Source organism: Amphiprion ocellaris, chromosome 21 (genome assembly GCF_022539595.1).
Source record: "Amphiprion ocellaris isolate individual 3 ecotype Okinawa chromosome 21, ASM2253959v1, whole genome shotgun sequence".
Lineage (NCBI taxonomy): Eukaryota > Metazoa > Chordata > Actinopteri > Pomacentridae > Amphiprion > Amphiprion ocellaris.
This window is the reverse complement of record NC_072786.1, coordinates 14,671,775-14,688,847: the sequence shown is the minus strand read 5'-3', so window position 1 is coordinate 14,688,847 and position 17,073 is coordinate 14,671,775. Positions and strand designations below refer to the sequence as shown.

The 17,073-nt window shown below is 41.0% G+C and overlaps 1 protein-coding gene across 4 annotated transcripts in view; it reads right to left on the bottom strand.

Annotated features, from left to right (window-relative positions):
- The window catches only part of tmtc2a (transmembrane O-mannosyltransferase targeting cadherins 2a), an 87,045-nt gene that overhangs the window by 68,256 nt on the left and 1,716 nt on the right, over positions 1–17,073 (bottom strand). Inside the window, exons 1-4 of one of the 4 annotated variants that reach the window (XM_035950214.2) lie at positions 15,493–16,990; positions 15,295–15,358; positions 13,611–13,688; positions 12,018–12,495 (exon numbers count right to left, since the gene is read on the bottom strand). In XM_035950214.2, the coding sequence (XP_035806107.2) occupies positions 12,018–12,100 (83 nt within the window). In that variant the 5' untranslated portion in view covers positions 12,101–12,495; positions 13,611–13,688; positions 15,295–15,358; positions 15,493–16,990. Of the gene's footprint in view, positions 1–12,017; positions 12,501–13,610; positions 16,991–17,073 lie in introns of those variants that run through there. The other 3 variants (XM_055006375.1, XM_055006374.1, XM_055006373.1) reach the window with 3 other exon arrangements.

The window sequence follows — 17,073 nt, the reverse complement described above, 5'->3', positions numbered from 1 at the left end:
GCAGTGACAACCTCTATAAACAACACAGCTGCTCTGAGACTTCCACATTTCCTCTATCTGTATTATCTAGCGTGGTTCTGCACTTGTAGGCGCTTATCTGGAGGAAACAGGAAGAGGAGAAAGGCTATCTGGCTCTGCAGAGTAAATCAAGAGGATGGGGGTGAAATATGAACATGCTGGATTAGTCTGAACAGAATTTGGATGAAGGCAATCTAAAACCTTCCTGAAAATGTCCTGGAGGGTCTGACTGAGTAAATCTCGTGCTACGACGACAAAGAACACGACAAATACAGCCTTCCACTTGGTCGACAACACTTCCAGCATCTCAGGACCAAACACTAAAACTACATCTTTGAGTAAAGGTAGCAGGAGAGTCATGTGATTTCTGCTGAACCTTAAATCCTTCAAGCCCTCACACCAGCTCTCCCCCGCTCAGGTTTTTATGAGGTGAGAATCACAACCTGATTTCCCCCCCAACACTCACACTCCAGGTACTCCACAGTTGGCTCCGTTGGGACCCACAGAGCCTGATACATATTAGTATATTTTACTAGCTGGAGTGGCCATGCGTGAAGATGGAAAGAGCGTGTGCAGCGGTCGGCCAGGGTTCAGCGCCAAGGTTGCCGAGCTAATGAACCTCTATTGGTTTCGTGAAGCGCCTGGCACTTAGAATAATAATTAAGGCGCAGCGAAGTCTCGGAACGTCGTGCTGAGATGAATGGGACTTTCATCGCAGCTTGCAACGATTTTTGCCTCGTCATATTCCAGGTATTTGCCAAATGAAAAAAATGGTTTGCCAATAGAAAAGCATTTATTTATCGCTATCTTCTGGAGTGATTTCTCAAAACACAGCAGGTGACTTAAAATGTTAGAGTGCCACTCAGATTTTGTAAGCATACTTTATGTAAACCAAAGCATCCAAAAGGCTGTAAAAGTGAGAATCTAAGCATAAGCAAGATTAAATTATTTCTGGGGTTTTTTTATATTTTGGGAAGTAAGTCTATTTATGTTTATAGCAAGAGTCAAGACTAACTCCTGTTTTCCACATTTGCATGTCTGCAAGAGTCCACATAACATAAATTTCATCATCTGCCTGTGGACTAGACTGCACGTATGCAAGGAAAACAAATCCAACTAAAAACAAGTGTATGCTTTGAGAAGAGGCTGTGCAAGGACGTAGACGGCTTTAATTCATCACAGAGGCTGCAACAGAAGATTTTCCTTGCAGACTTCAGAGATGCTTTACTTTCCACAAGCCCAAACACAGTAGGAAGTTCTAAATTCTCCATAAATCCCATACTACGTCCAACCACAGTGCTTGAATTGGAGAGGCTACATGTTCCAGTAAGTGCTTATTCCAAAGCACTTGGCATATCTCAGGAATAATTACTGACACTCAGGCTGCATGATGTTGAAAAAAAAAAGGACATTGCAATATTTAGTTTTTCTGCAATTTTTTGCATAGTGCAATAAGAATAATGTACAGGATTTTTTCAGAAGATGGCTTGAATAACTCTATTTGGACAGAATCAATCATTCTAGAATGAGTGAGATGATTTAGCAGCAGGGGAGAACATCTGCATCAAAACTGTAGCAAATATTGTCAAAGATTTGTCGAATTTTGCTTTGCACGGCATTTAGATCTGGCTTTGAACGCATCATACAGAACTCTGTGGGGCTGATTTAAATGTTCAAATTGGTCAATATTTTCCAGACAATGATGTTGCATTACTTTTTTTTTTGCTGTTTCTCTCCTGTTTTTCACTCATTTCGCTGCGCACATGTGAAGCCTGCATGCCAACCAACTGCGTCTTGAAAAAACAGTTTTAACAAATTCTCTGTGACCAAGGACGCTAATATATTCGCATAGCCAAAAAAAAAGTTGTAACATGATTCATTTGGGTTATTGTAGGTTGCTTCACACTGCACTCCCTGCAGGTTAAGTACTGCGTATACACACATCACAGTGTTGATGCTAAAACAATATATTGTGCAGCCCACACCCCAACGTGTGTCCTACAGTCTGTGCGTTGCAGAATAAAGATCTGCAAGAATGTGGAACTTGACTTGGCCTTAAGATGAGAAGACTCAAATTGGAAAAACAGCTATAAAATCTGCCTCGCTGCACATCTAAAGCTCTCAAATTAACATGAAATATCTTGTTTTGTTTTGTTTAATCCATGCAAAAACCAAGGTTTAATAACTATGTGTGGTTATGTGTTGGCCTGCAAAGCTAGAAATGCGTGTGGTGCTGGATGCAGTTTTGTTCTGATAATCCAAAATACACTCTGGCTCTATAGGAAGATGTGAGTTATTAATATTCTCATCTAAATCTTCCAAAAAAAAGAGCAAATACTCATTTCTTTGAGTTCAACCTGACTAAAAGCAGCAGTACAACACGTCACATGTTCCCTTTATTTCCTAGAACATACAAACTCTACACTAAATCAAAAAGAGTCAGCACACACAGCTCACAAATCATACCAACCACAAGCACGAGAGCCGAGCCTGATCCATCAACCTAATCATTAACACCGTGAACTACTGACAGCTTCACCGTCACCAGGGAAAAAACGCTGTCAGTGGTCAAGGAAAAACACAAACACTTCCACATCCATGCACAGATCTCCTTTTAGATCCTGAGCAACTGCCTGATGAATGTCAGAACTCACTTTAGTGCCACTTTTCACAGTCGGAACTGATGCTGTGTAGTGAAACATGAGCACTTTGTCAAGTATAGCAAAAAAAAAAAAAAAAAAACATGTTTGATTTTCTGTTCGGACAGCTGTTCTGGGAAAAAACTCTGCAGTCAAAGAAAAATGATACTCAGTGGATATTGATTACAAAAGGTAGAAAGGGTAATCGTGTGATCCCCAGCTCGGTTTTGTGTTACGCCCCAACTGCTGCAAGTTGTTTCAGAAGTCCACCTTGTAGTTTCAAGAGGGAAAGTGGACGCCTGCTTCAGAGTGTAATCCAACTCCACAAAAAAGCGCTTCGCTTACAAAGTGAGTTTAATGCGCTGTGGTAGAAATCCAACCCCATGCTGCTGAACACAGTTATGAAGGCTCTCAGTTAAAGAAGAGCATGACGAACATGCATGTGGTCGCCCGGATTAGAAATTTCAGAGACTGTGTTTGCACCCCGTTATCTGTGGTTCTGAGGGTTCCATCCTCCCAAATCTAGCATGGGTGTTACATGACGAATCTACGCCTTTGGTATATGTGTCTTATACTGGTCAGCCCTGGCTGTCCGTGGATACCACTGTTTTGGGATCCACATATGGTGCGTATACAGGGAGGGTCGTGGGACTGAGGTTTGGCGGTCTTGTCTTGGCAGACGGGCGTGGCGACTGTGGCCTGCGGAGCGCAAAGGGCCAGCCAAGGGTTAGCAACAGCAGCCTCAACCAGCACCATGCATCACTGACATCCAATGGGACAAGGAGGGACAACCTAAAAATAAACAATCCCATCTCTTCTCTGAATCTGAGTAGAGGGTCCACAGTTAAGAGTGGTTCAAAATATTTCATTTATTAAGCTTGTCGCACAACATGCTAGCTGCTAAAGACGGAGTTATTCACTAAAGCGCTTACAAATTGGCTACAGGAAATGTAATCAACTCGAGAATTATTTTGCTGATGTTCTATAAAGTGTCAGGAAATGCTTTAAAAATGAGACATCCATTGAATTATCATATAAGAGAAAGAAATGCATCAAATCTCAATAGAAAACTAAAAAATACAACCAAAGTTTTCGCCTTTTTGCTTTACAAAAATATGCAAGTCAACCAACTAATTATTTCAAATGAAAGAAACTCTTGCTGTTTATATTTTAGAATTTTTAATCCCGTGTCTTTGGTATGTTTTATTTTTCATTTATAAGTAACTGACAAAGGGTTCTGCGTAAACAATGATCAGTTTGACTGATTTTAACATTGCTTTCTATTTCTTTTAGTATATTTTTAGGAAATGTCCTTGTTATCAGTGTTATCCAAAATTAATAGCACACAAAGCCAGTACTTCATATGTACTTCGTAACCCTTGAACTGTTTGCCAAAAGTTTCACAAACTCCCTGAAAGTAAGTAAAGATGTCAAACAGCAGGGACACTCAGTGGAAGGAAACCTCAAACCTTCAGAATGTTCTGAAGCCAGACATTAACCCTCTGAACTCCAAGCAGTTTCTGGGCGTTTCTTCACTCATATCATAGTTTTCTCAGTGTGTGCTCATTTTTCACTGCAATTTAAAGCCCTGCATCTCTATGGAAACATTACAACCATGGCTACAAGTACAGAGAATCATCATAGGTTATGCTATAAATCACAGGAAAAGAAAAATGTAGACTTTCTTTGAGTATGTATGTATTTTAGAAAAATTGAAAAAGAACTGGAATCAACATGTGTAACATTTTTACAAGTGCCCATAGGTGTTTGCAATACTGGAAGCAATGGTGACTGAGCATACTATAGATATGTTACTATTTACATTTTAAATTATTCTTCTTCACTTGCCTCCTAGTTGTTCAGTGCAAACAGCATGCAGTTCAGTCAAAAATTCTGAATTTTTGTCATGTCACTGTTGCTCATAGCTGAGTCACAGTTACGTTGTTGAGTGCAGATTTTTTTGTTTTTGACTAAACCTGGTTAGATCAATTGGTTTATTTTTGGTGGATTTTCAAATGAGACATGTTGAATAAAGTGGTTATATTGAAATATCAATTTTAATCTGTGACATGTTGTTCCAATTGAACGGCATGTCACAGATGAGTAGTTTAAGAATCATTGGAAAGTTGATTATTTCTGATTTTACAGTTTCTGGCTCTGACAAAGTATAATTTTGGCGATTTTTTAAAAAGATGACAGGCCTTTAAAACCATGCTGGCATTGTTTTTAGGGTTCGGAGGGTTAAAGTTGGCAGAACTCAGACCTTCAGATGAAGTGGGTTCAACTCGTTCTGACAATACCTTTCATAAAATGGTTTTGATAAAAAAGGAGCTGCCTTGTGCGTGCCTCTCTCCTCTTTCATTACAAAAAACAATCCATGCAAGTGGTTTCTGTTTGCCAGAGGATTGTTTTTCCTGCCTCTGTAAAAAGCTGGAGCCCATCCCAGTGCAAGAAGATGGGCTTTAAGGTTTCATCTTCTGTCTTCTGCATAGCTACTACCCTTTCTGCCCTTCAACACTAAACCGGACACCACTGGGGAGAAATTCACCCTATTCAACATATTAGAGTTCCACTAGATTTCATTAGCAGCTTGAAAGCAGTTTCAAAGTCATAATATCTACAGAGTTGACCACTAAGTAATTACATTGACTAAATCTGCTAGTAATCAAGATGAGACTCTCTGTTCACGCCTTCTTGTTTCAATGATCGCCCAAACCCTCCACCCTGAATTTAAGGCAGCTACAGACTTCAGACTTGCAAAAACAAGACATCAATAGCAACACGTTTTAAACCCAGTGAGTAAAAACATATGTTAATGCTTAAATACATTAGGATAGCACATACGATGGTGACACATCGCCACAAAAGCGCTTTTTTTCACCACAAAACCACACGTTTCATGAGGTCTGCCTGTTTCCTCTTGAAAACACATAATCCCTTATGTACGCAAATCTGGTTAAAAGCCTCTTGCCTCAAAACCATCTCAAATTACTATTCATAAACACTTTTTTCATCAGTTACCCTCACCATACCGTTCACTTCAATTCTGTCTTCAGGCAGTTTAAGATGCTTACAGCAAACACTCCTCCTGACAGACACTTCGCTGGTTTCACCTCCGCTCAATTACTTACAGTTCAGTCAGAGATTCTGCACAGTCATTTCATTAGCCCACTTCTTCCCTCAATATTTATCTGCTCCAAGCATATACTGTAACTTAAACAGCCTCAACACAAGTAGGGCACATGTTTTAGATAATTATTCCACTGGAGGCACTGGGATTCCTGGCAGCTTTTACTACAGTGGGCGGCTGAAACTGATCACAGCAAGCCTTGGGAGCGCCAACCCATAAGAGATAATGATTATGAGCTGTTATCAGGAACAGATTTGATTCAGAGATGACAGGAGTCCCTTTGTTAGAACCATGTCGAATACAAGCAGCAATGTGGCCTACTTACTAACAGTACTACACTATTGGAGTTCACTTTCCATCATTTTAATGCATTCTGTACAATAAAGATCCTCTCACATTTGAAAAGGGATTCTGAGGAACCCGTTTCTTAACCTCAGTTTTAAGGGGTTGACTTGTTTTCTGTCTTACCGAGCGTTCTGAGGAAGGATTTCATCTGCGTGGTAGGCAGGCTGGCAAAGACATCGAATAAATACAGACTATGCCAAAACAGTGGGAACACTTCTTCTAGTAAGTGCTACTTTCTGGTGACTTATCTTGCTATAAGGCATCAAACAGACAAAAGACGAGCGACAATTGCAAGAAGGAGCAAATTCATGCAAGAAATATTGATGGATGAGAACTCCAATCAGAACAAGTCATTGAATTTTAAACTATCACCTGGTTCTTTGCTAAGCCACAATATCTAATTTTCTATTACTTATTTTTATGCAATAAAACAGGCTTTTTCATTTAGGGATGAGTGTAACAAACTGGAAGTACCAGATTACCTAAACAATGGACTAGCCTCAGATTATCTTGACGGAGCTGTTGCACTCTTCAGTCTTTAATATACTAGTTGTTGTAAATACTATACAGTACGGCCCATTCGGCTTGGAGTTCCTTGGGAGTGATTTCAATCCATGCAAGCACAACAGGTTGTATCCATGTTTTCCGTGTACGCGCACTACTGTCAAGCATGCGCAATTCTGCCCTTGTCACATAGTTAAATTTTGTGGACGTCCATGAAAAGGGTCATACAAACTCTAGCAGACATTGGAAGATGATGAAATTTATGTCACACCAGCCCAAGTGGGACCTTGTGAACTCACGACCATAGAGAGTGTAACACTGGCCTGATGGTACATGTCCACAGGATTCATCGTTTCTATGCTTTCAATCGATTGTCCATATAATCAGCCACTCAATACATTGTGCTAGCACCATGTTGTTTTTTCAGAGACAGGGCCCCATGTTGGTCGCTCCTCATTTGCATAAAGTTGAGGTGAGAGTCATCCAGTGTGACTTGCTGCCTTTAGAATCTCCCGAAAAACAGTAGCTGCACGGCTTAAATTATGCATCAAAAAACTGCTTTCAGGGAACTGTTTCCATACTATAAGTGACACCAATGAGCCACCATCTTTACCTGGTTTAAAATCAAGGAACAGACAGTAAATGAGTAAAACATTTACCCAATCGGATGTAGCCGGTGTTTGCGCAGTTGTAGGGGGACGAAGTCTGTATTGCTTTCCTGTTGTGACGGTCTAGTTTTACACCCCTCAAGAATCCAATTCTGGGCAGCGGCAACGACGTTCCCATCCAAAAACGCTCCTTTGGAGATATACCATTGAGCCACTTTATAGTCCACTCAGAAGACTATATTCAATACATATTTACGTATTTAATGAATGCACACTACTGTAGTATACAAACACACCTTTGGAGCTGCAAGTGGAAGTCCACATATGCTCTAGTAAATTTGGGCAAAAGATAAATTTTCCATGATGTGGGTTGTGAAAACAGAATGTCTAAATTCCTTGAGGATGTAGCAACATAGTTGTTGATATAACATTTTCTACTTTCTTTGCATACAAGTGCGGTTTCGACGTGGTCTGAACAAGCACATTTCCACCCTGCACAAAGAAGTCCATTAAGGCATTAAGTTCCCAATTAGAACAGAATCTCTAAGTAGCATCTAGATCTGTAATTCATCATACAGTGATTTGGATGACAGTTTTATTGTGTAATGGGTCTTAATGGACATGTTTGTTTTAAATGAAGTTTCAATGGTTTCATTTGTCTGATGCCATTGTCAACATTTTGTTGTGTTTAAATGTGCTATGCAAATTAACTGGCTTGAGTTAATATGTTGAACATTTAGCAAACAGCTGCCTCCTAAAACATCCATCAGACACACAACAACGTGTCATTTAAAGATGCCACTTGAAGTCTAATACTTGTAGCTCTGTTTTTGGTCTCCGCCACGTCCTACCTCTTTGATAGCTAACTGCTCTAAGCTAGATGCTAATTTAGCCAATAAGAGCCACCTGCTGTTGCTGCTGATAACAATGCTGAGGAGAGCGATAACATTGAACCAGACTGGTAAAGCTGTCAGCCATAAAACCCAAACCAGTGAATGGACAAAACAGGAATGTAACAGACGAGAGGAGCTTTAAATAAGACGTGACGTTTGGATGTTGTGGCCTTGGAGCTGCTTGACGCCAACTAGGTTAACTAGGAGCTTCCTGCTATTAGTAATGTAATTAATTTTTCAAATGAATACAGAAGAGTTGCCTGTAGCAATGAAACAAGCATGAAAAGTGGCCTCCTGCTTTAAACTAATAGAGTTTACTGCTTCTCTTATCTCAGTGGCTGTTGATACAAGCTCATAGGCATTCCTGACACAACAATGCATCTTATTAAGTGAACACGGTGGCTACATGCAGATTTATATGATGGTCAGAAAAACAGAAGGAAGCAAGAAAATTTACTGTTGTTTCTTTGGTGGCGCACACAGCAGTATTGATTATATTCAGAAATGTTAAACAATGTTTGCAGCATTATCGTACATAAAGGCAGTGCATTAGCGCTTCAGCTCTGGTTTGAACTACGATGAAAGGGCGCTTCTAAAAGACGATCCCATATTGATGCATTTATCGGTGAACCTCAGAAACCGAGTTAGAACAGGACCAGATGCTGCAACCAGGAGACTCTGTGATCCTCTGTCTTCATTGTGGAGCTTCTATCGCGTCACCACTCTGTGTCACCTCTGTGTAATTTGGTTGGCAATTAAATAATTAATGTTTGGGACGCACGCATTCAGCTCTAAATGAGAATATTGAGTTTACAGTGCATATAAAGTTGGTGAAATCCAATCCTCCGTAAACTCCTCCAAACCCGGACATGAAATTGTTTTCCTCTTGTGAAACAAAGAGTGAAGATGTTTTCACTTCAATTCCCCGAGGGACCATAATGCATTTCTGAGCTGAGCGGAGGGACTGTGACGTTATCGGGGTCACAGATGTTTCTGGAGACACGTCTCCGAATGCTGAAAGCCACTTAGGATGCATTTCATTTCACAGCTTTGCTTCGTCTATCTCCTGCCCTTGCTTCTCTTTTGATATCTACTGAATAATGTCCTCATCTTCCGAGTAAAGACTTCTCCTCCGGGTCTATTTGTCAAAAAAAGAAACGATATCATTAAGATGTCGGAGTCCTGCAGAGCATCATTTGTTAATCTGTCAAAATCCTCAATGATGGCTATTCAAAGGAGAGTTCAGAGGTTACGGTGGATATATTCTCCAATCCAAGACCACAAGCCTATCTGATTCTGCCCTTAAATTTGGCTAAACCAAAGAAAATCCCAACTGTAAACCAGCAGATTATGTCTTGATTTTTTTCCCCACCGCCAAATCAAAAAATGGCCTGGCTCAAGTCGTCTCCCAGCTTCCGTGAAACTCACTCATTTCACACGCAGAGGCTTTTTCATTGGGATTACCGTTGGCCAAGAGAGAGGCCAGGCACTGAGCGGTGCCCAGGAAAAACACTTGACGTGATTGAAAAAGCAGACAGCGGCCAGAACATCTCCTCACACAGCTCCGAGCGCCTGGATATACGAGATTTATCTGCTTCACCGTCATGTCTGAGAGATGTTAATGTGGCATGTAACAAGAAACTGATCACAGAGTGAAAGGTCAAATGGCGCGAATGTAGAATTTGTTTACAACCAAGTCCGTCTTATTTTGAGGCAACTCCAGAGCAAACACATTAGTTCAACTCCCCTCTACTTCAGTCCTTCTCTTGCTTTAACCTTTTTGCTCATAACTCTCATGTAATCCCCGAGGGAAGCGACCGGGAGCACACGGCTCTTGACCCCGAAGAGAGGACGCCTGTTTGATGAACGAGCGCTGAAGGTCAGACCTCTGATTGGTATTCAGCCTCCTCCATCTGAGCTCGCTGAACCAAAACACCAGTGTCTGTCCCCCCCAGAGTGTAAATTACCACGGTGACTTTGATAGATACACGGTGTTGCAGGATACTGAACTTTCTCCGAGGGGATGGAGAGGCAGCGTAGGCCGGAGCGAGCGGAGAAGCGCCTCTGGTAATCTGTCACCGCTCGGCTTTCTTTTGACAACCTCACGGTGTCCTGCAGACGAGAGCTGATGGAGGCGTAACCTCGGGGAGATTCAGCGAAGTGTGATGTGCGACTGAAGCTCCTTTTCTACCTCTGCGACTCTCGACACACTCCGTCATACTCACACAGGGGTCGGCGATGGTGCTGAAAAGTAAAGCGGGGGGATGTCTGACCTTTAAGGTTGCGTCTGGAGATGCTAACCAGACAGCAGCCATCTGACTGAGCTGGATAAGGGAGGAAACCTGTTCACTGTTCGCATAGAAATCCACCCCATACCTGCCTTATCAGTAGGTTCACCCCGTGATTTAACACTTGATAATGTAGGACAAATTATTATCAGTTTTGACAGAACTAAAGCCCCTTTCCGGCCATAAAAAACTACCTAAACAGATGTTTTTTCTTAAAAGTCGCCCCTTTGTGGTGCAACTTCTGAACATTTACATGAAGGATGGCTACCAACGCAGATGTACAGCAGCACACTCACAGCCTGAAAACTATTTCTCTTTTTCATACATGCTTTGTGTCAACTACTCTGCTCGTGGAATCAGTTTGAGCTGTAATTTATACATCAGAGGTTCCCAACCTTTGTAGCTTTTGACCACTTATCACCAGTTCGGCCTCACTGTGATGAGTTAAGAGCATTTCAGTGATTTTTTTCCCCCCTTCTTAAGAAGCTGGAGGCTTAAAATATGGTGTATTAAACCAGAAAAAAACATGCAAAATAAGCAGAATTATGTAAGAAAATGAAATAATCAATAATTAATGCAATCATTGAATAATTTAAAAGTAAATATCCTCAAATTGCAGCTCCTCGAATTGGAGGATTTTCGTTTTTCCTCACTTCAGGAAAGCTAGACGACCTGTCAAAATGCTAGAAAGCTTCAGGAAAACTGTGGATGATTGAGTTTTTGTCACATTTTTAAAATATATTTCTTTTTTTTTTTTTAAATAATAAGGTTTTGCTCATGCAGAAGAAGACATCTGAAGAAATCTGGATGGAAATGTTCACTGGTTTCAGATGTTTTATATACTTAATAACTAAGATTACTGATCATTATGACTCTTAATGATGCATCACCAATATTAGAGACATAAACAAATATTATTACATGATATAAAACTTATTTTTTCTCATTTATAACTTTTAACTTGTACTTTTTCCACCTTTATCAATCCAACATCCTTGTCCATCAGCTCACATTCGCTCTGATGGTGCCTCCTCAGCATGAACAATATTTAACATGTTTATTCAGCTGTTTTTGCAAAGTGACTCCCTGTTTGAATTAGCTGTATCCCCCAGAGTGCAGTGCATTGTTAGAACAAGCATCATGTAGACAAAAGAGCATCCGAGGAGGCGCTTGATATGCAGCAGGATGGGACAGGAGCTGCCCTCAGTGTACTACATGTTGAACTTTTGCTGCTGTGGAAAGAATCAGAGTGGATTCTCTCCATGCAAACACATTTTAAGGGTTCTGTGTGATTAAACTAACTCAGAATCAATGCATGCACAGGATTTAGGAGCTTTAAAGCTGCAGGAAAAGAGAAGTTCTATGAATTGCAGGTTATATATCACTGCAGGATTTCAGTGCACTCCCATCCTCTCTGCATGTCTTTGTGCGTTTGACAAAAGCCAACAAATAAGCCGTGATTTATTACAGGCTGCACACAAACGCGCATGCAGAAAGGGAAGCGGGGAAGGCGCAACGACCCCCGGTTTGCTTCCGTGACAAGTGGAGGAGCGGACCGTGATGTTGGGTGCAGGAGGAGCTGGTCCACCTACCTGTCATCGTAGCAGAAATCCGCGTCCAGCGTGTTCACATAGAGACCCACAGCCACGGCGGTGCACAGCAGCTCCGTGATCATCTCTCAAAACCGACCAAAAAAAAAAAAAAAGAAAGAAAGAAGAAGGAGGAACCGGGGGTAGAAAATGACAGGAATAGGGTCCCCTCCTCTCTCTTCTCTTTCAAGTGTCTCTCTGTGTTATTATGCTCTCAATTCTCGCAGCTCTCCGGCGCATTTCCCGTGTCAAAGTGTGTCAAAGTTGCCCGTGGATCCCCTCTAACCCATGGCGCTGAGAGGCGGCTCGGGGCTACCGGTGGACGGATGAAGCCGGGACCGGGTCTGGGTGCTCGGAGCTGTGCGCATTTCTGGGGCTGCGGCGTCCTCGCTGTGCGCATCTCCCTGCTTTGGCACCGGAGAGAGCAGTGCGGGGAGACGCATGTGGTTTTTCAGCCACGCCGAGCATGCGCAGTGGACAGCTGCACTGGGAAGAAAAAGTGGGAGTGTTGGAAGGCGAGGATTTGTACATTTGGATCAGTCAGGCTCACAATGATGTCTGTATTGGCACAAGGCTGGATCAGTAATATAGAATACAGATTATGGCAGAGAATGCAGTAATAACCAGAATGAAAAATCAATTAGGATCACGTGTTTTGAAGAAAATGCCAGTTAATCTTGGAATTAGTGAGAAAATAACAAAATATTGATTTCATGATAGAAAACATTTTACAGATTACAGTGATACTTATGTAATGTCATGTGTGGTGTCACAATTACTGTTATAAAATAATGCCTAAATACTACCAAAACCTACTTTGTACCTCTAGACATTTGATTTTATTGCATTTTTGATATATATTGCTCTTATATAAGTGTATCATCGCTGATTTTGCTTGATTCATCAGTCAGTTTAAATTTAATGCTGATGGGCACGGACACAGTGAATCTGAAAAATAAGTGTGAAAATAACGCGAAATAATAACTGTTGTAACTTGAATTCAAAGGGACATATTTGGAGAACAATTACAGGTTACAGTTATGGATGTATTTAATTTCACGAGCGGCGTCACAGTTGCTGCTACAACATTCAAAGTCAGATTTACTTTGTCCCTCTAGACACTTGATTTTATGAATATTAATATACTTTGCTCTTATATAGTAAAACAGTAACATCTCTGATTTCCCTGCACATATATTCTCTGTTATATTAATGAAGGATAATTCTATTGAAGACAACCAATTTCTTATATCCACTGGGGTAAGACTTTCTATTATCACTCCATATGAATCCACAAATAAAAACCAGGAGAAGAACATAAAATTTAAAAGCCACAATAATAAACAGAGCTAAGAAATAGGACAAATAAATAAAATAAAGTGCAATGTCACTCTTTCTTATTGAGCTCCGTGACGGCGACAGGAACAAAGCTGTTTTTATAACGCTTTGTCCGGCACCTTGGGTTTAAAAACCTCCATAAAAAGGGAAGAAGCTGAAATTCACCTTGTAGAGGATGGGAGTCATTTTTAAGAACTGATAAAATCACCCTCTGTACCCGTTTAGTGTACAGGGAGGCTGGACAAGACTGTGACTCACCAATTAGGCGACTGGACCATCTCACTATTTGGTGCAGTGAGTTTTTCTCTTCAACAGAGGTCTGACTGAACCATGTCACTAAGCAAAAAGACAAAACAGACTCAATAAGAGAACGCTAAAACAGAGTCAAGGTTGTTCGGTCAATGTGGAAATGTGCAAGTTTGTGATAGACTTAAGTAATTTCATGTGTTACTGCTATGAAACTCAAAGTGAGACTATACCTCGAGACAACTGCTGTGATTGAATTTTGATACATTTCGCTCTTATATAACAATAACCTCCCTGATTTCCCTGCACACATTTCCTCGATGATATTAATAAAGCATCCTTCAACTGCCAAAACAACAAACACAGATTTCTTATATCCACTGATGCCAGACTTTAATATAACTCCATATAAATCCACAAGTTCCCCTGATGATGACTTTTTGTCTTTTTGCTTGATTCATCAATCAATTGAAATTTCCTGTTTAGGGGCACTGAAACAGTTCATCTGGGAATTGGTGAAAATATAATAAAAAATAACGTTTTACTTTCTTAAACAGAATTTTAATGCTGACAAAACTTGTAGATTACAGTCATAGACTCATAAGTACAGGGTGTCCCTAAAGTCTGGACACATAGGAAACCACAGATTAAATATGGCTTTGTGGAAAGAAGGAAGAGTTCAACTGGTACTTCTCAGTGGACATGAACATATTGAAAGATAGCAGATGAATTTAAACTTTCGACAAAGCCATATTTAATGTTTGGAGGCAGAAAAAAATGATAGTTAATGAGATTTCCTATGTGTCCAGACCTTCCTGAATTCCCTGCACACATCTTCTCTGCAATGTTAATAAAGCATCGTTCTACTGCAAGACTGCAGACACCAATTTCTTGCATCCACTGAGGTAAGACTTTCTATTATCACTCCTCATGAATCCACAACTTCTGATGATTATGACTGCCGACTAATGGAAGCCACTGGCGCTTGTAGCCTGATTCATCAATCAATTCGGATTTAATGCCGAGGCGCCTTGCTAAACAGCTGAAACAGGGATGCAGATTCTGCCGGAGGTCCCACATTATCTTATTCTAAGCCCAAATTAAAATTATTGATTCATTTGCCCACGCACCAACCCCTCCCCGCCGCCTCTGCGGAGAGGCTGAACCGAGGGAGTAGGTGTGATTGATGAACTGCTGCACCTCACCCTATGGCGAGCATGCGTATGGGCATCAGTTTGGAAACATGCAGCCTGGTCCTGCTGACTACCAGCTGGGCCAACGCCTGTCCCACAGTCGGGGCTCCGGGAGGATAAACCCAGAGCAGAGCAGCGGAGAAAGAAAACCAGATGGTGGGAGAAGGATGTATAGAGCATAACGGGCTGACAATGGCTGAGGCGGTGACAAAGCTCTACAAGGCCGAGGTTAGAGAGTCATTAGTAACAGCGACCCTGAGCAGGACCTGACCTCGACCTGCCTGTTGGATTATTTAGGCTGCTGTGTTTTTGTACCTGCTTCCTCCTCTGCAGCATTCATCAGTATCCAGAGATAACAAATGACCGTTTGCATTTGGGTGGTTTTTTTTTTTTTTTTTTTTTGACACTTCATCCGTAAGGCAAGCTCAGAATAATAATGCATTTTATTGTGGGTTTTGTTAGATTAGGGGGATTGTGCACCGGCATTGTCACAACATACTCACAAAGATGAACGCTGTGCCCTCAGTCGGCCCCGCGGGGACCAGGGGTGCTCTGTCTGGCAGCCGCCTGCTCAAGTGATTAAGGGATTAGTTTAGGAAAATCAGGAAAAAATATTCCTGAGGAGAGTATAAACAAGCTCAGGGAAAAATAAACACATTACAGGGAGAAAAAAAAAGTGTTTACACCCTCTGACTGATTACCTGCACTGTGGAGGCAAGTGATGAACATATTGCCTGGTCTTCGGCTGTAAACAGGCAAACGTCCGAAATAAAACATCCTAATGCGGTTTCAGATGTAATTTAAGGGTCATCTGAGGGCTCGGTTACTGTAGATGGATAGCGAGGAGTCCGAGTGAGGCCTTTTTTGTTTCTACCCTGTAAAAATAAAGTCTGTCACATTAAATTAATGTATTTTACTTCTTTCATTTCCTATTTGGGTTCTGCCGTTTTAAGGGGTGACATTTGTTTATGGAGTTTTTAATTTGAAACTCATGGGTTTTCTCATTTAAGCCACATTTTGTTTTGCACATGGCCACAGTTGACTTGACATGAGTCCAAACCTTTCTTTGTTGAGGCCTGCATACACACATTTAGCGGTAGAAGTAGTAGTCAGATCTCGTATTTAAGTAAAAGTATTAATATCACAGTGTGGACATACTCTGTTACACGTAATAGTCCTGCATTTGAAAGTATAATGAATCCTGCAAACTTGACGAGAGGGCAACTGGACTCACTTATTGGGGTCTTGAAGATATTTGACCTCTAATCCAAAGGTCTTGGATGTTTAGTGGCTCACGAAAATCCCGTAACTGACATTTCTTGATGGCGGTAAAACTTCCTGGGAAGGGGTCTCAAGACTGCATTATAAGTACCTGATAAATGGTGCTGAAGATCCCCTCCTTGGTTTAAAGATGGCTGACATCTAAGTAAATACAGACAAGTATTACCACCAAAATATAAGTAAAAGTAGTTATGATGCAGAACTACATATTTCAGAATGTGTATTAATTGAAAGCACAAATACCTCAAAATTACATTGAGGTAAAGTACTTGAGTAGATGTAACTAGTTACTTTCCACCACTGCTTGTTTTGAATCTTAGCAGCCAGTTAGCTTAGCATAAAGGCTGGAAACGGGAACAAAATTAGCCCACCAGCACCAAGCATATTATCTCGTTTTATCAAAAAGTGGAAAAACAGCAAGTTTCACTTTGATTTTAGACTGAACCTCAAGCTCATGATCACAGCTTTTTGCAAAAGGATAGCTGCAAAACTGACCAACAGGATGTTTTTTTCACAATTTTTAAGCCTCCCTCCACTGATGCTGTATTAAGCACTAAGACGTCCTCACCCCATTAAGCCATACAAAGCATGTAATGGTAATTTCCCAGTTCTATTCACTCCGGAACCACTGCTTCTTCACCACCAGTAGATAAACAGCACACAGGAAACAGATAATCACAGCTGGAAGGAGCCGGTTTGGGCCGTGCCCTCACAGACACAGTACAATCATGGTATTAATATCAATATTAAAGCTTAGCAACCTAAAATCAGGAACCCAATCAAATCCATAACAAACCAGAGTGGATTCAGCTCAGGAAGATCAGAAATGTAACTTTGTCTAGAATTAGAAGGAGCCTGATGATTGTTTGGGTTTGGTGCCGAATTAAGATGGATCAGTTAATGTTGTTTTACATTTGCTGATAAAAATGTGCTGTGAAATGGCATGAATGGTGGTTTAAAAAGATTCAGAAAAGTAAAGAAAATGTAGATTGTGATGGATA